The sequence below is a fragment of the Rhea pennata genome, chromosome 7 (assembly GCF_028389875.1).
Source record: "Rhea pennata isolate bPtePen1 chromosome 7, bPtePen1.pri, whole genome shotgun sequence".
Taxonomy (NCBI): Eukaryota; Metazoa; Chordata; class Aves; order Rheiformes; family Rheidae; genus Rhea; species Rhea pennata.
In genome coordinates, this window is record NC_084669.1 from 20,681,100 (window position 1) to 20,705,090 (window position 23,991).

Here is a 23,991-nt window from a genome sequence, read left to right on the forward strand (position 1 = left end):
ATTCTCTAACTGTAACTAAATATGGACTTCAAGTTCAGCTAAATTCTTTTTTTATAGGTCTCTAGATTGTGATATTCACTTCAATAAAAATCTCATTGGGAGAGAAGCAGACTTCTGGCCCAGGTCCTGCAGATTTTTTCTGGACGTGCTCAACATTAGGCACATAAGCAATCCAATCCCTGTTCAGCAAATCACATACATGTTCCATTAACTTCAGCTGGAATTACACACATGCTTAAATGTCTGTGGAACATTTCTGTTAGATCCTATTGGTCATAAGGAGCTTCTTCTGAACACATACAGACAAAGTAAATCTCAAATGATACTGGCTCAGCCCCTCATTCAGAGATAGAGCTTGCAGATTCATACTGGTGTAAGCTGGTGAAAAGTTGGCTGCTGTCAAAAGAGATGGTCCAATCTTCAGCTGCCTGTTGGCCATACATTCCTGCACTTTCCCTTGTACTGCTTCTGTTGAGTTTCTCTGTGTTGAGTATGTGGGGTGATCTCTGTGCTTTCTAAGGATTCACATCACATGGCTTATGCTTGCTTAAGGGCTTTAATGAATCAGTATGTTGGTTATATTGAGAAGGAAGAGTGATTTTTTTGAGCCATGCATTTCTGGCAGCATTTGAGTTCATTTTTTTTTTCCTCCTAAAAATGATCACTTTCAGGGGTTCTGAAAAAGGATGGAGACAATGCAATCAAAGTAAAGTTAGGCTGCAACAGAAATGTGTATTTCATAATGATTTAAGATGATGCCTCTTAAAGAAATTTCTGCAGCTGAATTAGCTAGTGGACTGTGTCTTGCCACAGTACACTTAGCACTCAGAAAGAGTAATTACAGCTCAAAGTTTAGGGACTCAGAATATACCAAAGGAGACCTTCTTTTTAGGATACCTGTATTTTGCAATCATTCAGTTGGGCTTGCAAAATACAACTAACATATTGGACTAGCTTTTTTTGGAATGCTCAATGAGAACCATGAGAACTAGCTTGGGTGAGAATAAGATTATAAAAAGGCAGAGTTAGTAGAATGAAGTTATCAAGCTTTCCTGGGTCCTTAAGGAATTGAAGTTAGTGTTTGAAGACATAGAGGCATGGACTAAATAAAAGTTAGTCAAGCCAAATGATATTTAAGTTATCAAGCAAATACATCGATTTAAAATCAGAGTCTCTAATTCGCCATATTCCATTCTGTTTCCAGACAAAGGATCCAGATTAATGAATTACAGTCGATCAACAGAAGATTACAGACAACTCTCTGTGGATTATAGTGACTCTAATAGTATTTCAGAAAGTACATCTTTGATACTTTCTAATCGAGGACACAGGAGAGGTAAAGTTTTTCTGAAAGACGGTGGTTATAAATTATCAGCTCAGTAATTCTGTCACCTAAAATGTGAGACTACTCATATATGGTCATGCAATAGATACTCCCAGACATGCATGGTAATGTGACTAAGGAGGTGTATTTGTGTGAGTCTGCAGAGAAGAAAGATGTCTTTACATTGGGTTCCTTTTTACCTGTGTCCTACTATAAGAACGTTCATTCCCTGGCTACCATACACGACCATCACCTCTTTCTTGCTTTATGCTCCCTTGTCAGATGAAGCTGTTCAGCAGATTACAGACAAAACTTGGCAGCATGTCTCTGGCAAACAGGATCTGGGAACATGTGAGAGGGCAGGGAGTTGCCCCACATACACATAGGATGACAATGTCTCAGCAAGATGGCAGTGCTAAAATCAGCTGAATCTATGAATAACGCCAAGACTTGAATGGTGGGGATTAATGTTTCTTCAAGCAGATTCAAATCCAAGTGGACTAATAGAGAAATCTAGTGGAAAAAACAAACAAATCACTCAGTTTTTTGTTTTTGTTTTGTCCTAGAGCCACTGCCTATTTCCTGGGCTGTGTGTTGTTTTTATTGTGCAAAATGCCAAGTTTCTATACTGCTCTTCTGATTTATCTTGTCTGGACATATCAGAGCTGGAACTTCAGTTCAGTTCCTACTTTTTATGGCAGGAACAGCATAAAATCAACTATCTGGGAGAAGATCTATTCAGCATAAACACTGTGGTGGACCTTAATCAGGGTTCTTCCCAAGCTGCTTAAATCACAATGTAGGAGGAAACTACTGAAGCAAAGAGGGGCTTTTAGCAGAGGAGGAGATGGCAGCTAAAGAAGAGGAAGGGCAATACTGCTGTGCATGTTTTTCTTCATGCTTAAACTGGGATCTGAGCAAGAGATGCTTAGGCAGAGTGTGTTCATACTGCCCGACAGACCCTCTGTTGCCGTAATGTAATCAACTTCTCCCAAAAACCCAGGCTTACCATGCCAGCTGCCCATCCTCAAACTCCTACCCATGCCTGCTCTCCCACTCCACAGCTGCCTACCTCCCTTCTCCTTTCAACCTGTCTTCCCACTATCTGGCTCACCTCTTCAGAGCCTCCAGATGCACACCCAGACATACACCACTGCCTGCTGCTCCCAGTGCTCTGCCCACTGCTGGTGATGGTCACTCTGACATTCACCTCCTTCTTCTGCCTCCTTTAGCTGCCAGCACAAGCTGCCATGCTTCTGCCTGCTGCCGAGGCTGGCTGAACACAGCCTCTGCTAGCTTGCCATGAGAAACCAAGTCCTAGCTCCTGCTGTGGCAGGGATTCAGACTTGCCCTGTGAGCATGTGTGGGCTTTTACCCCAGAAACCTACTAAGATGCAACAAGTCACATACACTGATTCCACTGACGTCAAAAGCAACAGGAAACTGCTGAGTTTCCCTTGCTTTTCTCTTACTGAGGAGCATTAATTTGTGTTTCTGATTTCCAGCTGCTAATTTTCATGAAATGTATACCACCTGCTTTCAAATTTGACAGGTTCTAAATTTACTGGGCAAAAATGACAGGCAGACAGACAGCATGATCTCCGGGGTCTAATTTCCTTAGGAACCATGGCAAAAACTTGAATGCACACTGCTTGATCAAAAATCTGCCAGGAAATGATTCATGGAGGCAAAGACAATGTATCCAGGGAAAAAGTGTGTAGAATACCCTCCTCTGCCTGAATGATGAGGAAGGTGAAGGTGCTGGTACAATTGCTGTTGATAATTCCCTCCTGTCAAAGACTTGCTTTTCTGAAGCTCAAGAATTGCAGTCAACATCAACAGCAATAAAAGTCTATACCACACTAAAGCAACAACTTGTGTAGGACTTGGTGTCTGTCAGATATCTAGTGGCATATAGCGAAGGCAGATGCAGAAGACTGTTTTGAAAGTCCATTTTCTTTTAAATCTTGGTCAAAAACTTGACAAAGGCTCATTCCAATGAATCTGTGCATGTCTCAGTCTCCACTCAAACACTGGCAACTATAGGTTGCTTCTAGTTCTACCTCTATGTTTCAGTTTTTGCGTATTGGGAGGACGCAATACCTATCCCTTCTTTAGCAGCAGAGCTGACTGAAGGTGAAAGAAATATTAAAATCTTATTTGTTAATGACTCACAAACCATCCCTGTATCTTCATCAGATTTTTTTGATGTAGAACTATTCACAAAATAGTAAGTACCAAAAAACTAGTGGAATATTTACAGTTTTAATTTCAATGATTTTATATCCTACTCTGATTAACCAGGGAAGTCACATGATATTTTTTCCTTGATTTTATGCTTGGAAAGAGAAGAACAAGGAGCATTAAATATAAGTTCTGAAGAGTAAAAGCTGTTTCACAAATCCCATATATGTATGGAAATAACAGACACTGTACATATGCAGCTATTCTCAAAACTATGTTCATGTGAAGGGTTGTGAAGAGGGAATAACAATAAATACAGAACTGGGAATGCTGCTAGTATAGTATTCACCTACACCTACCAAGAAGTCATTTATCATGCCCAAACAAGGATGTAGGAGAGGTAGTAGCCAGTCAAAACCTTCTCCTTATTGTAATTGTCCCAGGATGTAATGCTGAGTGCTGCTATGATCGCTTCAGTCATGCTATTTTCTTCATTCATTTCAGGGAGAGTCCCAACAACGCACAGGTCATGGGACCCCACCCTCAGTGGGTCAAGGACACAAAGTAGCTACAAACTCTTCATAAACAGGTAATCGAATTGTGTATTCTTGAAAGATGGAAATTTTTTTATTATCTAGTGGAGCACAGGAGATGTAGCACAGCCATGTCATTATGGGAAAATGCCTGGATCATCAGCTGAATCTGTCACCTCTTATCATAACAGAGACTGTTTATGTAGAGGTAGAGTGCACCCAGAATCAGTCCTCAACCAAAGTTGTCCTAATGCTTTAGTGAGGGAAATACAGCCCGGGCCATCAAGAGCTCCTTCAAACCAAGTGCACAAAAGTCTTCTGTCTTCCCTGTCTTTTTCACTGTGTCCTGCCAGATGTCACTGCCCTCTGAAGAGCTGGCACAGCTATCATGTAGGTGCCCCTAGCATGTTTCGGTCAAAATTAGACTGGAGAACAACAGCAGCTAACCTGGCTCACTGTGACTTAAACAACTGCGGAGCAGCTCTACAGGCAGCATGGAAGGGAAAAATTTGAGGACATTTCTGTGGAGGGGGAGTAACGAGACAGTATGGATAGTCACTGCCTTTCTGGGCATGGCAATTAGCAGAGTCCATATTTGTCTACATTCAGATTTTGGGTCAGATTCTGCATCTTGTACTGCTGTTAATCTAGCAGAGATCTGATTTATGCTGGAGTGGTTCTGACAGACCATGTACACGATCCATAATATTCAGCAGAATATCTGCATTTCCATCTCAACTCTTAAACTGAGACTCGCTTGTCTCAAACACACCCAGTCCTGCACCACCAGTTTACTGAAGAGTATAGGTAACCCAGGGACACAAGCAGTAAAACACTCTGGTCTGTCATGAGGATTAGCCTCATTTCAGCCATGGAAGTAAAACCGCAGGTCTGGACATACACAAGGGAAACTGGGACTTAGACACTTACATAGACATGTTCACAAAAACAGGTAAACTCCACTCCTGCCAAAAGAGAGTTGTCTAGAGTGAGTGTTAGCATAGTGCAACTGAAATCACAACTGTTTCCAAATGAAGAAGAAATGTTAAGTACTGTTAGCCTCTAGGTATCACAAAGACCAGAATCTCACAGATAAGCACCATGTAATCGCTAAGGACGACCCATTTAAACTGAGTTCTTGACCCAGTTAAACAGGAATTTCTTCTTTTAACCATGACATGAGTAATTCAGGCCCACAGGAAGTGCTCCATTTAGATCAATTCGCAATTAAATGCATCTATAGTAAACTGTTTGAACTTCCTGATAAGTCGGCCACAATGATACAATGATCTAAGCCATGTGAAATAAATACCTTGAAATTTCCAAAAAGAAACTACTGCCAGTAGGAGGCAGGACAGTAGCAGCTATTCTGAAGAAATTACTATCCGTCTCTCACAAGCACATACACACACACGCACACACACACGCTTATATATATATTTATACACACACACACACACACACAAGTGTGTGTGTGTGTGTGTATAAACATCTATATAAGCATCACACACCTGGCAATGATATCAGTAAGAGGAATTTCATTTTATTACTTTATCATGGAGAAAGAAAGTCTTCTTAATATAGAACCTTGAGTTTCAGCTCATAACATTTTTATATGCACAGAAGTCACTTTAGGTCATTTTAGACATCCTTCTTAATTAAAAGATCTTTCTGAAGTTGCATTCATGGAAACAGAAATACTTACATATCTTTACAGACAACAAAATGCAGGCTACTCCTAGTAACTTTGTTAAAACCTTTTGAAACTCCCTGAATGAATTTCCTGAAGCAACTCTGTAATATGCACAAGAGAAGGCTGAAACTTTGGGATAACAGATAACAAAAAAGCTTCCCTGTGACTTTGTCATTTCTTAAAAATACAATTAATCAAAATCCATGTCAACAAAACATTTCTGTCTCTACCATATAATTATATTTTCCTCACTGATGAGTATATATTGTATTATAAGTTTATTTGAAGCCTACATTTGTCTGCTCATGTGGAAAACACCATTACTTTATGGGTTGAAAGTACAGTAAAAACAGAGTTTTCTGAACTGAGCTCTCGCACTAATCTTTCTCTTAATTAAAATGAAAATTCCCTCAGCTCCCTAAGACATTAATTTATTCTAAAGAATTAGTGTTAAATTGATCTAGTTATCCTTCCTGAAAACATTCTGAATAATGTAGCACCAAATGTTAGTGTTTTCTGAGGCTTTTTTGTGACCCTACTGTAGAAAATAATAACTGAAGTCTCTGCGTAGTGGCCTCACCAGACTTACACCAGCTTGCACTGACTCACAGGTTCTCTTTTTGCATAAAGCGTATTTAACATTTATTTATAGAGGATATCAGTAAAATTACTTTGTTGATTTTTTTTTCTGCAAGGATAACATCACACAATAGCTTATAAATGCTATTGTCCGGGATTTCATGAGATCATGGTACTCAATTTATCTTAAGGTCTTTGTCTTCAACTCCATGCTGTTTTGGATACACAACTCGATATATTGCTCACTATGATATCTCCTTTGAAGGTCTGTCAGTGCTGTAGAAGAAATTCCTAGTGGAGTTCAGAAGAACAGCAAACACAACCTGCTGAGTTTGGGCTCCACCTTCTCTGTGTCTACAAAGGACTACACAGCAGCTGCTGCATCACAGAAATGTTTGTTCCAAAGGAAGGAAAAGGTAACTAATGAAAAATGTATAACCTGATTTCAAAATGTAAATATCACTAATGAAAAATCTCTTATCCAGTTGTCAGCCACCAATGACATGCACATTGGCTACAGAGTCATGTCATGAGGGTCTCCTGAAATGACTGACTCCAAATTAGGCAGGAGACAGTTGTGATATACAGCTCAGAGCTGAAGGCAATGAAAGCTCTTGTACATACAGAATGAGCAAAAGCTTAGGATTGAACCCTCTGTGACCTACATGTGTGATTTCTGCAAGCAGCAAACACCATATGGCATGTTTTGATCAAATACCTTGACAGAAACATCAGCACAGCAAAGTTACAGAGAGCCTGAACCCAACCCTTGCTTATCAATGATGATCAAAGGACTTAGATTTGTTTTACAGCGTATGCCTGCATAGTGTGCCAAACCAATGGTTCACCTATGAATCTGTTTCTAGCTGCTGAGTTGTCGTAGGACATTTTTGTGGTTTTCCTATCTATTAAATGGGAAGGAAAATGCTTCTTTGGCAGTCACATCACAAAAATCCAGGAATAACATAATCACAAAGAACTCTACAATGCAGCTGCCCATGGTATGCCCTCTCTTGTGGAAAACAGAAGGGCCAGGTTTCAGGCTGGTGGGTACTTTCACCTGTGCCAAATTCACAAGCTCACATGCACAGACATACACAGACCCCCCTGATATTTTATATCTAGGTTGTTTTTGTTTGCATAATACTGCTGCAAACAATCCCAGCAATCACACTTCTGTGGAGTGAGGAAAACTGCTTCTATTTTTGTTTCCTTTTTTCCAGGGCATTTTATTTTTTATGGCAGTTCTGCTCTTCAAACAATCTCCCTCTCCAATTTCAGCCGAAGTGAATCATACTTGTATGCTCTGCTGCTGCTGCTGCTATCATAATCATTTCTGTATTTCTTATCAGTGCCCTTCTACATTCTCCAGTACTTCACATTCTCTCTCATCTCAAGACTGACCACTAGCAGAACTTTGAAGACCAAGAGTTTCAGTTAGATACTCCGAAAAAATCTTTTTATATATAGATTTAGTTTTTAATTGCGTTAAAGTTTTTATTTGAAATAATAATTAGCTCCCTCAAAAGGAGTCCAACAATTTCAAAGTTAAAAGAAAGTATATTGTGAGAGACAGAAAAGAACTAAAGCACAGCAGGGCAAACAGTGATTTCTTCGCTATTATTTTTAATATGGTAGTACTAGGATCACCAGTCATTCACCAGGTCCTAGTTGTGCTAGGTACTGTACAGGCACAGAATAGTTACGAAGGTTTTCATGCTTCTTTGGCCGTTTCTCTGGATGAATTGTTTCTAAGATAAATCAGCTCCACACCTGCAGTTCTTCTGTATAGCGTACAGAATGCTGCAATGGGTCATTTCTAGGCCCCCTCCTCCCTACCTGATGACCCTCTGCCAGGCACCCTATGGAGGGTGGCACAGAACAAGCTTGCTCTGTTGTATGCCCATACTGCAGGAAATTCTCAGAACGTTTTTATGATTTCTTAACTCCTCTTTATACCATTGGGGGAGTCAGAGGCAGATGCTGCAGGAGACAGGCTTTGGACCTTATTATTCAAACTCTGAGAAAGTTCATCATCAAAGCAAGGGCTTAAAAAAAAGGATATATTCAAAAGAGGATATGGGAGGTGTGATAGGACCTACGGTATGTAAATCCTTGTGGGAAAGTACTTACCCTCAGCATAGCTATGGATGGAGGAAAGGTAGGAATTGTTGGCCCTGTTATGGGTAAAGTTACAGTTGATTTTCATTAGTGGTGGTCTGTGTCATGAAGTTTTAGTTTTTATTGTACTTACCCATCTTCTGATGTTATTTTTTTTTCCTTCTCTAAAAAGAAAACATGCCCCCTTCAGTCTGAGAGATTGCTGTCATGATGACAAGAAGAAAAAAAGGAATGGAGTAGAGGTCTCCATGAGTATATGCGTTCCTCTCCCCAGCCCCTCCCTCATGACAGGCTGATGTAACTAAGAAGAAAATGGCTGTATCCAGCACAGAGTGGAGATAACCAAAAACCAGACAGATGCATAATACAAAGTTACCATGTAGTCACAGCTGCAAGCGCTACAGGAGGAGCGTGTAGAATGTAGGCTCTGGGCTGGACCAGGCTAGAATTAATTGTGAAGGGGACATGTGATGTAGTGGCTGGGTTTTGTCAGGTTCATCTATGTTTTTAGAGTCTTGAAGCAGACTGAAATGACTGCAGCAGACAAGGGAACAGGTAACAGTCTGCAAGTGGTAAGATGTGGATCCTTCCAGTCATTCTCCATGAATTAGTCCCTTGACCCATTTAGATCTTTTTCTGAGAAAATGTATGATTTGTTTCATAATACTAGAATTATGCTGCCAAAACACAATGTAGTTTTATATTGTGAATAAAGAGGGACTAGGAACAACAATTAAAGACACAATGGTCAGATGATACAGGGGAGTATAGGTTTACAGAGGACAGGGCTATGACCTTTGAGATTCTTTTACAGTGCTTTCTTTTTTTTCTTTCTTTTTTTTTTTATTTTGGTTTTTTATCACATCAGGAACTTACCTAATTTGCTGTACTGTGTTCTGCAACTACCAGTGCCTGGTCTTTAAATTATTACTGCTCAAAATAGCAACCTATTCTTTATATTGTGTCTTCCTGACATTTCTAACTCATGCTTCTGGCTTCTTTGAGAAGGTCTAGCTAAGATTGCCTTTAATCATTCTGTATTCACTGACATTTAATAATTCTGATATTTGATCAAATATCAGCGATTGGCTGCAAAATTGGTGTTCATTATGTCGGAGAATATAAAGTTTCCTGTGCTGGATGTCTGCACCTAGTAATCATTTGGTGCTTCAAGATTTCTGTATGAGTAGCCTGAAAAGGAATCTAGTGTAATTTAACCTTTATAATATTGAACGCTTTTCTAGTCACAGCTCTGTCACTGACTTACTATGGTACATGGGAGAGTCACATATTCTGCACATCAAACCATCCACTGGCTGGGCAGCTAGGCATAGCATTCAACCAAAGCCTATAAGTCCTGGGATAAATAATATTCTCCACAGGGATGATAAAAGATATTTTCTCCAGAAGTTAATGGAAGCTCTGGAACTTTGATATTTCATAAATACAAATCAGTGTTATTCCGTCAAACGTATTTTCACAAATTGTCAAAACATTTGTGCTGAAACTTACAAAAAAATTAAACTTGAGGTGCTTGTTTAGAAAGAAAAAATCACCTTGTGCTCTTAAGGTTTGTTGAAGCTAACACAGGTACAGATAACAAATGCCAGGCAACCTTCGCCACAGGGAGCAGAAGCAATTCCACATTTTAGTCTGGTTTCCTACAGAAGCCAGGCTTGTGAAATCACAGCAGTGTACATGTACGTATGTACATGTCTGTGATTGTCCTCATAGTAACTTGGGAATCAAATGTCTTTTTCAGCCACATTTGAGAAAGGGGAAAAGGTCTGAGAAGAAAGTTTTTCACGTGTCATGAAAATAGGTGACTTGTAAAAGAAACAAACCTTTTAAGTGCATTGACAGAAGAAAAGGCTGCAGTATGAGCTCACTCCTAATTGCACCCCAGAAAGTCCACAAAGGAGAAACCCCAAACAGAGAGAAGTCTTCAATCAGCATTTGCACCTTATTAGATGCTGAAGTCAGCCACAGCATAGAGATGAGTGGGAAACAGGTTTCATTGGTTCTGGTGTTTAGGATCCTCTTAACATTAGGAGATGTTTATTAAATCTCTAAATTCCCTCCTCACAGTTTTCAGGTCCAGAATTTGTTATTTTGTCTAGTGAACCACCAGTGACCTTACAGCTGCCTGGATCAATTGTAGTAAGTACGACTGTTAAGATTTTAGAACTAATTTAGTGACATTTAAGTTGGAGCTCTTTATACATTGCGTCTGAGTCCCATCCCAGGCTTCTTGTCATATCCTCCTTCCAAATCAAGTTAGGGTTCCTGCAGAGATAGTGAGACTCGAAAAGGAGACCTTTAATTCCCAGTGCTACAGAGATATCTCTGTTGCTGAGGTTAGTGTAAAAAAAAAAAAAAGCTTATTTTATCCTTCTCAGCTAAGAATGATCACTTTAGCAAGATTTTTGAGAATAAGATTATGCAGTAAATATGCAAAGTGACATCTAGTGCCAATGTATTGTATTCCTCCAGTTTGCAGGCACATCCTCTGCTATTCATTATGATAAAGTAAAAAGTTGACAGCGCACAGCAGTATATATTAGGGTAAAGAAAATCTGGAATTACCCTTTAACCTAGAATGATCTTGGTGACTGTAGAATCTGAGAATGCTCAGCTGTTTTGGGGAGATTCCCTGGGTTTTTGAAAAACTGGAAATGTTTGGGACATTAATTTATGGTAAGGGAGGCGAGGAACAGCACAGTGCTGTGACCAATTCCAGCAGGTTGTTTAAGGATAGGAAATTCGGGATGCTCAGTAAAAAAATGCTGTGGAACTTCTGCTTGAACCTGGCACTCATTCTTCACTCTTTGTTACATGTTCTTAGACTAAAAAAGGGAAATCATACTTGTCCCAAAGGGATCTCAATGTGATTCTGCTCAACGGGCAGTGCCTTGAGGTGAAATGTGACATCAAGTCTAAGGCAAGAGATGTTTTCAACACCGTGGTGGCGTATGCAAACTTAGTGGAACATTTCTACTTCGGCCTGGCTTACCTGAAAGGTACTGAGATACAGCTAATTACTCTACCAGTTCTCTTCTAACAGTGCCTCTGTAGTCACTTTATTAATGAATTTCTGTAAAATCCTGATCCTCAGATGGAAGCAGATCCAGAGCTTAAGCAAAAGTAAGGTACATTGGTGTAAACTGTACTGCACTGATGTAAAGCTTGCATACCGCAGGACTGTGTACCAGCGCAGCCATGCTGGTACTGGCTGATACTCCCATGCAGAAAAGGCTCTGGCCCAGCTATGCACTGGAATAATGCCAAGCCCTGTTGCCCCAGCAGAAATTTCAGGAAGCACTGCTGTGAGGCAGACTGACTGTTTTTGCTCCTATATGTAAGCTGGAGTACAGGCCCAGCAATTTCATCTGCAAGTCCCATATCTTCCTAACTGCTTTCAGAGGGCAAACACTTCTGAGGCACCAGGAGGAACCACATCTTCTGTGTAGGGCACAAGGATTACAGTGGTGTGCAGAATCTGAGTGGTAAGCTGAACGCAAGCCCTTTGAATTCTTCTTGAATGCTTCCATTCATAGCACCCCAATCCAGCATCTAACAACTGTAATCCTAAATGCTATCCTAAATTCTCTGGCAAAGAAGCAGCAAGTTAACCCAAGGTACAGATCTCAACTGACATCCATGATCTATTGTTTTATTGCTAATGATGCACTGAATAAACATAGCAGAACTTTGAGCTACTGAAGCATCTCTAGACTTACCGTAGAACCCACAATTCTCATTTCAGGTAAAGAGTTTTTCTTTTTGGATGATGAGACCAAACTCTACAAAGTGGCCCCAGAAGGCTGGAATGACCAACCCAAGAAGAAAACTTCTATCATTAATTTCACACTTTTTCTAAGGATAAAATTCTTTGTCAACCACTTTAATGTTATCCAGTAAGTGCATGGTTTTGCTGACGGCAGGAAAAGCAGTGGCATTCACACTGAGTGTTCAGGGCTCTTATGTTCCTGAACTTTTTTTGTGTTTCAGGCACAGCTTGACAAGGCATCAGTTTTACCTGCAGCTTCGTAAAGATATTTTGGAAGAGCGGTTATATTGTAATGACGAGACTTCCCTGAAACTTGGTGCTTTGGCTTTACAGGCAGAGCTTGGCAATTACGCTTCTGAGGTATGGATAAATAATAGTTCTCAAAGATCTCTGTCACCACCTTTTGCAGCTTTTGCTTGTCATACAGAGTTTAAAGAAGAAATGTGAATAACACATAACTTCAGCTAAATCCTTCTGTAATCACATTTCAAATTTAATTTAAACAGTTACAACATTTTCCTGATTATGGAGCAATAATGAGACAGATAAATTTGGCAGGAAATCTGGTAAAATGGTACCTAGTAAAAGACTCTTGGTCTTTCATAGCCAAAAAGAAACTCTGGAAGATCTGTAGAAAATTTCCAAAGCAGACACAACTTGGAAGTGGAGAGGGGCTTAAAGAGATGAGAAAACATGGACAAAAAAAATAAAGAAATATTCTAGAATTCACAGAGATTTTGTGTGTAGTCTCAGATCCGTAAGATGTAAAGACAGAAGGGTCACTGACAGTACATCTGAACTAGTTCTCTCAGTTTCAGATTGCACAGAAAATACCCACTTATATTCCCTGCCATATCTTCAGCTATTTAAATAGTGTAGTTCTACTAATTGAACTCTGTGTGGTCTAGTCTTACAATCAACCAAAATCTGATCCCTCCTGGCATTGGGTCCCCCACTGTACTGATGTGTATTGATGGAACTGCAGCTGTCAGCGCTAAATGCAAGACTCCTTTCATGCCTCTAGGCCCACCTCTTTCCTCCCCTCTGCACTGAGGAGTGGTCTATGCTCTAAGCATCGGGCTGAACATAGGTGCAAAAGATGCGTTCAGCTACTGGACACTTTCTGCTGTTCTCTATCTTCTCTTAAGAAATGTCAGTAGGGTGACTTCACTATATGGGTCACCCCAAAAATGGAAGTGAACCAACAGGAAAAGTCAAAAAAGAATAAAGTAAAGGCTATTCTTTTCTCTTTTTTTAAAATTTTTTTCCTGAAGATGCATGGAAAGAGCTATTTTCGTGTTGAGGACTACGTTCCAGCAAGCCGAATAGAGAAAATGACCCTAGCAAGCGTACAGCGAGAGCTTGCTAAATTGCATCGCATGAATCGTTCCCTCTTTGAGGATGAAGCTGAACTAGAATTTTTAAAGGTAACTCGCCACACACCAAACACTATTTTTTCTTTTTGTGGTAGAAAGTCCATTTCTATTTACTGTCTTCTACTATTTCCTTTTTGTCCGATACAAGATTTTAGATGTAGTAAACTTTGTATATTCGACAAAGAACTAAAAATTTAACTCTGCTGCCTGTACTGTCACCCTGAACAGCTTATATCACACTTAAATATTAGGCTTCTCTTCATAAATAGTTTATATACAGTTAATGCAAATTTTCCACATTCTGAGAGTTAATGCATATTTTCTGCATGCAACAGATACATTGTCTAGTTTCTAAGAGATTATAAATATACTGATTGAATGTATTAGAGATGATTATAAATAAAAACCCTTTTGACTTCTGAAACTATAGGAGCTATTCAGCCATTTTCTAAACATCTAGTAATTATTTGCTTAAAATTAAAATTTTTAAACCATGGAAGGGAGGGGAGAGCTGCCTGAAGTATTCTCTCATACGACTATATCTCTAGGGTGTCATGATGATATGGATTTTTTTTTTCTTATTTTCTCATCCTTCTCCCCCAATCTCTTTGTTTTCCATCGTATAAAAATATGATGAATTAGAGAATGGATAAATATCAATAACTGTTTTGCTGCAGTGAGACATACTTTTATTTATAGCATCATTTTAAGCTAGCTGGTTAATTATGTTAGTTTATCATCTAACACTGTCCCTGGAATTGAAGAAATAGATTGAAGCTTAGCCTTAATGATAGTCCCATCATGTGTGGCAAATCCAGCGAAGAAAAGCCGCTTTGTTAGTATCTGTTTCAATGAGTAAGACTGTAGAAGGAGCCAATACATCATACAATGTGAGAAAGATAGCCCCTATGGCAAGAACATGCAAATTCCAAATATGAAAGGGATGTCAAAATTAAAGCCAAGACTCAGCTAGTGATTATAGATGCCCCAATTTTCAGGACATGAACACTTGTGCTCTAGATACTTTCTGAAAAATAGATCTTATTGAAGTGTTTTAATTTGGTTTCTGAAAATCTCCATTCACAGTTGAAAAGCCATTTTGAGTTCCTGCATTAGCTTCCAAAGAAAAAAATGGATTAGAAAAAAACCATATGAATCTATGTATCACAAAAGAGGCCAGAAAATCATCCTCATTTTCCACAGATCAGTAAAGGACTGTGGGTTCTAAGTCACATTTTAATATTTTGTGGCCAAGTGCAGGAGGAAGAAGGACAAATAACAACATCTAGATCTCTGGATGAGGTTCTTTTAAGTCACTGCTACTGCTAAAGATGATACTACACACTGCTAAAGGGCCAGGGCAGAAGCTGGCTCCTCAGTCTCTTACAGTATACTACTTGCCTTTCTCACAGCAATGAGTACTGTATGAAAAAGAAGCCTCAATTAAGGTCTCTTACTCCAAAGCTTGATACTGCGGGGAATTCTGGTGCAGTAAAATTCCTTCAAAAGTTGTCATCATTTTTAAGCTTGACTTTGAGGCACAATTTAACAATTCCTATAACTTGTCAAGGGAAATTCATAATGTCTAATTTTAAAAGATGATAGTGATGAACAAATAGGGATGTGTACCTGAGTTTGTTGAAAGCTGTGAGCTGGGGCTTCCTTGCTGTTAGGATTTCCAGTTTGTCATTGCTATTGTGGAAAGGGACCCACATAAACCCATAACAACATGACAGTAGCGCTGGTGCCAAAGTATTAGCAGTTTTAGCAATGTCAGTGTACTCGCTGTACCTCACAGTTTGGGGAAAACAAAGAAAGAAAAGAAAATGGAAAGGAACAAGGTTTAACGTTAGTCTAGTAGCATTTATGCTGCATGAATTTATATTTGGAAATCTGCACAAGTGCTAAATAGTGGTAATACTGAGCACCTCAATGCCACTATAATGCTTAGATTATTGTGCAGGAAGCTGAATTATCCTCTTATCTCTTCAAATGAGGTATGTGTGGAAATGTTATTTCAACTTCACACATGTAAAATTAATGCATGGAATGGCTTTATGTTCAGGTCAGGCATTCAGTGAAGCAGGGTGGGGGTGGAAATTTGGTAAGAGTTTCCACAGGTTTCTAGAGAGAGTGAAATAATATTCAGCAGAGACACTCACAACCATTTTCCCTCCCGTCTACCCTCCCCCCCATACCTCTTTTTGAATAACGCAAGGTAAATGCACTTTTTCTCTAAAAAGGTGACTCAGCAGCTCCCTGAGTATGGAGTGTTATTCTATCGAGTGTCCCAAGAAAAGAAAACAGCAGGAGGAGACATCATCCTGGGAATCTGTGCCAAAGGCATCATTGTATATGAGGTCAAAAATCACACAAGAATTGCCAGTTTAAGATTCCAGTGGCGTGAAACAGAGAGAATTTCAGCTCATGTGAGTTGGAAATGAGTGAACCTATTCTCTACTCTAACACTTTATTCTCCTTCTGCCTGTCCCTTTTATAAATACCTTGCATTCAGACCGAGAATATCAAGGCCAGATCTGGATATGGATTCTGAGAATGTGAATTCTTAGTGATGTTCAGTGTAGGAGGTTTTTGCCCATTTCTGGAGGCTGAAGTCAAATTATTACAATATTGAACAATATGGTTAACTATTACAGCGACTATGTTAAACCTCTTTGTAGCGTATTTCATACTCATTCCTCTCTCCCTTTTACTTATGTCTCTTTTCTCCTGTGTTTTCCTTGCTACAGCAGGTCATGAGATCATGTCTCTCTCTTTCCAGATCTCATTTTTTTCCATCCCCATCTTTTTGCATGCTGATGTCTGCTCATAAACCAGTATTTGTAACAAGCTTACAACCCCTTCTAAGTGGTATTCTGCCACCAGAGATCTATCAACCAACCACCCCGGTGTTCTTTACTCCCAGCCTGTTTTCATTCCCAAAATAGTTCATTTGCCCCTTGAAGATATTTTCATATTCAGTTGGTTTAAACATTTTAACAAGTGTGGGATCAAGTTTTATCTGCTCTCTGTGCAGCCAGTGTCCAAGGGCTCTTGACTTCAACATAGTGCAGTTATGATCTGAATGACAGACACCTCACTCACAAATGCTGATTTTATGATAGGCAATTACTGCACCCAAAAGGCACACAGCCAGGCATAAATAAATCTGTACAAACAAACAAGATTATACAGAAGTTACAGTGCCTCATTATTATGACTGATATGTTATATCAAGCAAGCTATGCATTTTTTTTCCTTCAGAGAAAAAAATTCATGATTGAAAGCAGCTTCAGTGGCAAGAAACATACATTCATTACTGACACAGCAAAGACTTGTAAATATTTACTGGACCTCTGTTCTGCCCAACACAAATTCAATGCACAAATGAATTCTAGGCAACTTCGACAAGCGTCATCAGGTGAGCTATAAATGTACTTTCATTATATATGACATAGGGCAATGTTAGGTTTTATAAGGGAGAGAAGAACTTAGGATGAAAAGTGGCCCTTAGTTATACTGAGACCCAGAAGACCTGCCACATCAGCTTCACTTGAGCTGCAGCTTCTCACTGCAGAGCAGAAAATAATGTCTCCTATGTCACAAACAGTTAAAGATCAGTAAGTCTACGTTTTTTGGGGTGGGAGGCATGCAGGGAGGATGTGGGTATTCTAGTGATAAACATCATATAGCTAAACTCAGATTTTTAAAAAGCGTGATTATACTTCACTTCAGGAAACCTGCTGGGAATTCTGAAGGAAGAGATCAGATTTCTCCCCAGCCTAACTGAGAAATGTTCCACAAAGAATAACTATAGTGTCCAGATACACTGGAGCAGAATTTAGACTATTGGATCTCTTTATCTGAGACAAGGGTTCAACCCTACAGTTCGATCCCAGACCAAAACCACTGAACCAAAGGCATGTCAGTCACATTCACTCAACTATGTAGGTTTTAGCTGCTCTTTTCTTCCTCTGTGCTTTGCCATGTCTCCAGAAAGACCTGACTATTACCTCATTAGAGTTCAGATTTTTCATACTTGCTTGGATGAGATGCTGCCTGACCCAGGGTAGTTAGTTGCACTGCTTTTCTCACCCACTGTTCTTAGCTTGCTCTGTAAAGATAGGTGAGGATCACTGTGGGGAAACTGAGGCACAAAATAAAGGAAATAATAGCCTCAAATGACATAAATCTGCACCACTCTTGACTTCAGTGAAACAACATGGATTTTCACCAGCTGAAGACTTGTCTATTGGCTTGAACAGAATCATGATTATTTGCACCCACTGAAGATTTGACTCAGTGAGTCATAGCAGAAGAGAATCCAAGTGTCATGCCTTATCCACCAGGATCCTTCTTTCCTCTAGTAAAACTTTAAAATGGTTGGCAATGAAGTTATATAATAGGATATAACATGGGATATATGATTAAAAGCTTTTTTTTTTTTTTTTTCACTGACATTCTTTCACAGAAAAGAACTTTCTCCTGCACAAATTTGTTCCATAATGTGCCACAATGACATGTATGTTCGAGGTACCCTCTTTGTTAGGGTAGTAGGGTCCTGTAGTTTCTAACAAAACTTAGTGGAACTGTGATTTGCAGCATACGAATGAGTCCTAATAGTGAATTTTACAGTTTTCTGAGCCACATTTGCTTGCAGTAGTATTTCATAAAAATTACTGCATTGCAGATATAAAAGAACAAAATGACAGAGAGCTAGGAAAATTATAACCCAGGTCCTGATATCAAGCACCTCAAATCACTGTCAGACTTTCACAAGTCATGCAGCTGCAAGTTCTGAGGTTCAGGGTGTACTAGCTCTCCTGGAAAAACTGGCTCCCTGAAGGCAAGTGACGGATCATAGGTCTAAATGTTGCCTTTGCCACCACAGCCCATTTCTTTTCTCTTACAAAGGACCGTAAGAGATAATGAGATTCCTTGTGCCTGTGCCAATAACAAAACTCTCTTCCTTCTGCTGCCCAGTGCAGATGCATAAGCCACAATCTCTTCAAAATTTGCTAGCAACCCCATACTTTGAAATCACCATGGCAACTCTCAGACTGCATTAATAATACGGACAATTAACTCTTCTGATGTCTTAACAAATGTCCTCAATCAAAATCACTGAGGAAAGAGGGAACCTAGGCTTAACATTGTAGAGTAATGTTCTAAAAGTTGCATTCAGACTAGTATGTGATAGGGAAAGACAACAGAGGTCATCTGTTACATACAAGCAGAGGTAAAGCCCATACTTATGTTACCTTCTGCCAAGTAGGTTCTTGTTTCACTTTCAGACATGTCCCCAATTGCCAACTGTCCTTCTCTCCAAATTCCCTCTCAGGGGTGCTCTGCCCCATCAAATGAGAATGTAAATAAACGAACAATGCCTCCTCCAGCATTATCTTATTTCAGGGAAATAACATCTTCTGAGATTTGAGGGATTTTTTTTGAGATCTTCTAAGATGCTGTAGATTCATATATTGGAGGGCCCAAACATCATAAAGAAAGTAGATTACACACAGAGGTAGAAAATGGGATACCAAAAATTGTCACCAAGGTGGTAGCCCACTCAAACTCCCTTGCACAAATCACTCAGCAAATGACCAGCTCCTTGGCGCCTCCCTGCTCTTGATAACATGTGTTTGTAGTGCTCCTGTCTCGGCAGCTATATCTATGTTGAAATGGTGGGCCTCTGAAGGATAGGAAACCACCAACCTGGCTGATTCAGTTTCTAACAGACAGAACTTTCTCCATATGCTGAATTTTACACAATACACTTTTCAGAGACAGTCAAGTTTAAATTATACAGGTCTGTACATTTCATCTGCCTTTGTGGAAAGTGAATTTACAGTATAATTTACAGAAATGAAATCTAAATACAGAATATACTTCCTATGAAATAAATGGATTAGATATTGGACTCTCAATCTAGGGTCTAGATATCCTCAAGGATGCCATGACAAATGTATCTGTGATGTCAGTCTTATTGCTGACATGATGAAAAGGTTAGACAGAAAGCAGCTTTGAACTTAAAAAGATGAGACAATGTCAGTGGATTTATCTTTTCTTCCTTTCCTAATTCCCCTTCTTATTCAGAGGACAGTAAATTTATGGAAATAGACAAATCAAATTCTGCATATGCAACTCAGCATGAACACCTAGCCCTGATTCAGAGACTGTCTCGATCAGAGAATGTGCTCTATGGGACAAACCTGGAAAACCTTTCTGCTGGGATGATGAGCAAATCTTGTGATAACCTCAGTGTGGAAATCAGCAACAGGACTAGAGACAAAAGTAATCTCGGCAGGTAGGTTTGCTTTTTTCTCTAAACATCTAACAATACTCAGCTGCAGACTGTATCATTCAAATTTTTGTTGGTAAGCTGTGAGGTGCCAGACATTTTTCTGTAGTATTTATTGTGGTCACAGCAAAGGGCTCAGTCAGGACTGGGACTCCACTGTGCCTGCAGCCATGCAAGCGCAGGCAGGAAGCTAACAATCTACCAGGTAAGAATCTGAAAAAGAGTTGACATTTATATTTGTACCAGACTCAGGAATGAATCACCTATTGGGATACAGAAAAGGATAAAAATGAGGCAGAACACAAATAAAGTCTTTAATGTATATGTTCCTTATCTGGAATAGGCAGTATGTAAACTGAACACAGAATGGAAGCTCTTTTGGAGCAGATCTTCCCTAATAGAGTCCCTTGTCTAAAGGTGCAAACACAGAAAATAGTATAAGAACTTCTCTCTTTTCATTTATATTGGTACATTCATCAGAGTGTAGGTGGTTACTGGAGCTGCAAAGTTTTCAAGGCTTTTGATGAATTCTAGTGCCTTTTAGAGTGCTATGAAGTACAACAGAACGAAGAACATTATGAACTACCAGGAAAACTTTCAGACATGGCATTGTCTAAATAGACAACAGGACTAACTGAATCACGCTGCGACTCTGCTGTGCCTTCCTGCTGCGCGCACTCAGCTCAGAGAACGATGCAGAGGAAACAGTCACTGAGTGAGTGACCTAACAGCAGCTGTTACGTAGAAGCAAATGCTTGCAAGAATAAGACTACCTGAACCCTATAACGAAACGTGGCCCAGAAATCAGAAGCCTATAAATGTGTGCAGTCCCAGCCTGGTTCTCACAGACTAATGACAATGAAGAGTGCTGAACACCATCACTGATTTGTTACTGTAACACAGTCTTCATTCCCTCCCCTGCAGATCTACATCAGGGCTATCCCAGTCAGAAATGCACATCAATCTGAATGAAAAGCAAAGGAGTTATGACTACCTCTCTATCCATTCAAATCAGAACACAATGAGCGGTGAGTATAATAATCACGAAGGGAAATGGTACTCTTCCATATTTATTGTTTCACCGGCAAGAGACCAAAATATATTCTATTAACAGATCAAAGAATAATATTTTGCCACTTCCAGTTCTGGGAATTAAGCCAGGGCTTAGCAAGACAAGTTGTTTTCTTCTCTTTCACTCCTCCTTTCCATCAGGATCAGTGGTAAGACATTTGATGACCAAGTTTTCCACTGGGCAATATCCCAGTGTTTGGAGGTCATCACTTGGTTTGCCATTGAGATCCTCAACTCATTAAATGATGAGACAAAATATAGTCTAGCTCCCTCCTCCGTGCTTGTGTTTGCGTGACCCAGGTAACTGGAATAAGAAGCACTAGACACTCATTTTCTTACAGAAGCCACTTGCCTGCTATCACATGAACACAAGGAACAGGTCTATGGAACATAAAGCTGTGATTATTTATCCAGTCTCTTTGAAAGTTAGAGCTGTACTTGTACACACTGTGTACACACTGTGGCAAGTGCACAATATTAAGTAGTATTGCAAACTACTACTACTACCAAAGCTATCATCAAAATCAGTGCTGATGGGATTATAACTACAGAGCCAAAAGCTCTGCAGAGCACACAAAGCCAAGGACAACAGTTTTCAAAGGAACACATAAAAGATTTTGTGTCCAAACTCCCCTCATGTTCAATGGGCATTAAGTGCCTGGCTCTTTAAATAACCTATTCTTAACAAGGCTAGTGTACTCTCCCAGAAGTGACAGATAGAACACAGGAGGTGCTTACACTGCTACTGTGCTTTTCTGTTCTATATATATTCTGTTCTAAAGAAAGTAAGTTTCCAAACACTTGTTCGAGCTTGTGTCTTGAATCAAAGTAATTCAGAAATAATGGTAATGTTGAAAATAAGGACAAAATATATATTCAATTTTTAAAGCCCTAATGTGCATATTACATGAATCTCTTGTCTCTCTGCACTCATCTGCATTTATTCTAGCTGTTTTGTTTCTGCAGCACCTGGATCACCAGTCATCCAAAGGGAACGTTTGCTAAGTGGTCTAGAAAGAGAAATAATTTGTGTCACCCTAAAACGCGACCCTAAGAATGGCTTTGGTAAGTAATGAGTATGAATGTGATGTTTGTTGCTAGGACTGTCAGATCCTGGTGCTAACGCTGATACTTGCTGATACAAGCTGAGCAAGACTGTATCTTTAACCTCATTTATTCTTCTTGTAAGAATGAGACAACAAATCTTTGCAAAAGACTTAGTATTTCCGAGATTGAAAAAGATGAACACATAAATCAAGACCACAGTTTTTTTAGAGGATTAACTAAGCCCATATATATCAAGTGGACTAAATGTTAAGAGTAGAATGAAAGGAACAAGGGTATAGTTTTGCATCTGAAATACATACGGAGTTATTTTATTTATCTTAGACCATACACAGGGTGAGCTGATGTTCTGCAAACCTTTTACATATCGCGCATGTGGGCGTAAAATGCATATACATCTTAACATGAATGTTTCTTGACTTTTGAATTCCTATCTGGATAACATTTTTGTTATATAATACACTATCATATTGTAGTACAGTGTGTACATGAGTACAGTGCACTATCAAATTCTGTTGCTGACTATTAACACAGGTAAACATCAAATTTCTAAATGGTAGAGATCTGAGTGGAAATTCTTGATTTCATACTCAACTCTTCTACCAGTGAAAAGAATTTTTGCAATATGCAGAATATTCTGAGATAGTATAGTGAAATTAAACTACTTTCAGTTTTCTTAAACACCTTTTGCATAAGCATTACAATTCTCCATGGCCCACCTGAGGGGTCCTAGATCACACAATGTAAAACAATGTTCTAACTTACCTAATGAGATTTGATATTGTGTTTCTCCTATAGGTGTTACAGTGATTTCTAAGGTCCACAGGTCCACACAGTTTATACCTCTTGTAGCAAAGCAGTTGGAATCTTCCAAAGTCCCAACTCAGGAGAGTATTCTTATTGAAAAATTATATTTAAATACCAGTCACTAGCATGCTTAAATTAAAGTCTGAGTTTAAAGCTCTCCCAAATGCTGCCATGTAAATCAGAGCTCCCCATTCCCCAAACTACACATAAAATGTATGCTGCCGGAATAAGATGCTGTTGTTCTCCTAAGGTTCATCTTTTCTAATACTGCCAGTGTCTCTGCCTTCTCATGCTATCTTGTTTTTGCAGGTTTTGTAATTATTGGAGGAGAAAATGTAGGAAAATTAGACCTTGGTATCTTTATTGCTTCAATTATTCCTGGGGGACCTGCAGACAGAGCTGGAAATATCAAACCAGGTCACTGTCCTCAGTTTTTAATTAGAATTAAAATACTTTCATGGTTTAAAGTTAGCTATTTGGGTTTTTTCCCCCCCTATTCTGATGTATTTTGTCTTGTTTTTATCCTTTTTTTAAGGTGGGCGACTCATCTCTGTGAATAGTATTAGTCTTGAGGGTGTTTCATTTAATACTGCAGTTAAAATTATACAGAATTCTCCTGATGAAGTGGAACTAATCATCTCTCAACCCAAAGGTATAAAGTCAAATGTCTTCACTGGCTGTGAAATACTAACAATACACTCTAGGAAGTGGTATTTATTAGGCATTGGAATGCAGTAGTACTTTCTTGCCTTTCAGTGCAAGTTATAAAAAGTATAGATTAGCAGTGAGAACAGGCAACTTCTAGTGGGTATCATGTGAACTCCGTCCTACAGTCAGTGTGAAAAAATCTGATACATTATGGGCTTTATTCTGCACTGCTGAATACAACGGAAAATTTGGCATTGCTTTTCATGATAGAATTAGTTTTATAGTACAGCTCTTAAGCACTGCTATTGTCACAATCCTTTCCAGTGATGAAGGAAACACATTTCTCCATACTTACAAAAGCAATGCTCAATTTTACAATGACTAACTCATTTTACAGATCTCAGATTTCACAACTTGTCCACATAAGAAGTTATTTTGTCCTCCTACACTGATACAAAAATTGCCCTCAAATTTTCTTATTTATTTGCATTCAGCAATT

At 39.2% G+C, this 23,991-nt stretch overlaps 1 protein-coding gene across 1 annotated transcript in view; it reads left to right on the top strand.

Annotated features, from left to right (window-relative positions):
* The window catches only part of FRMPD2 (FERM and PDZ domain containing 2), a 41,347-nt gene that overhangs the window by 7,491 nt on the left and 9,865 nt on the right, over nt 1-23,991 (top strand). The window contains exons 6-19 of the mRNA XM_062580448.1: nt 1,205-1,336; nt 10,005-10,024; nt 10,523-10,594; nt 11,280-11,454; nt 12,201-12,351; nt 12,446-12,584; nt 13,499-13,651; nt 15,844-16,029; nt 16,865-17,021; nt 19,697-19,907; nt 20,826-20,929; nt 21,939-22,037; nt 23,154-23,261; nt 23,380-23,496. Of these exons, the coding sequence (XP_062436432.1) occupies nt 1,205-1,336; nt 10,005-10,024; nt 10,523-10,594; nt 11,280-11,454; nt 12,201-12,351; nt 12,446-12,584; nt 13,499-13,651; nt 15,844-16,029; nt 16,865-17,021; nt 19,697-19,907; nt 20,826-20,929; nt 21,939-22,037; nt 23,154-23,261; nt 23,380-23,496 (1,824 nt within the window). The remainder of the gene's footprint in view (nt 1-1,204; nt 1,337-10,004; nt 10,025-10,522; nt 10,595-11,279; nt 11,455-12,200; nt 12,352-12,445; nt 12,585-13,498; nt 13,652-15,843; nt 16,030-16,864; nt 17,022-19,696; nt 19,908-20,825; nt 20,930-21,938; nt 22,038-23,153; nt 23,262-23,379; nt 23,497-23,991) is intronic.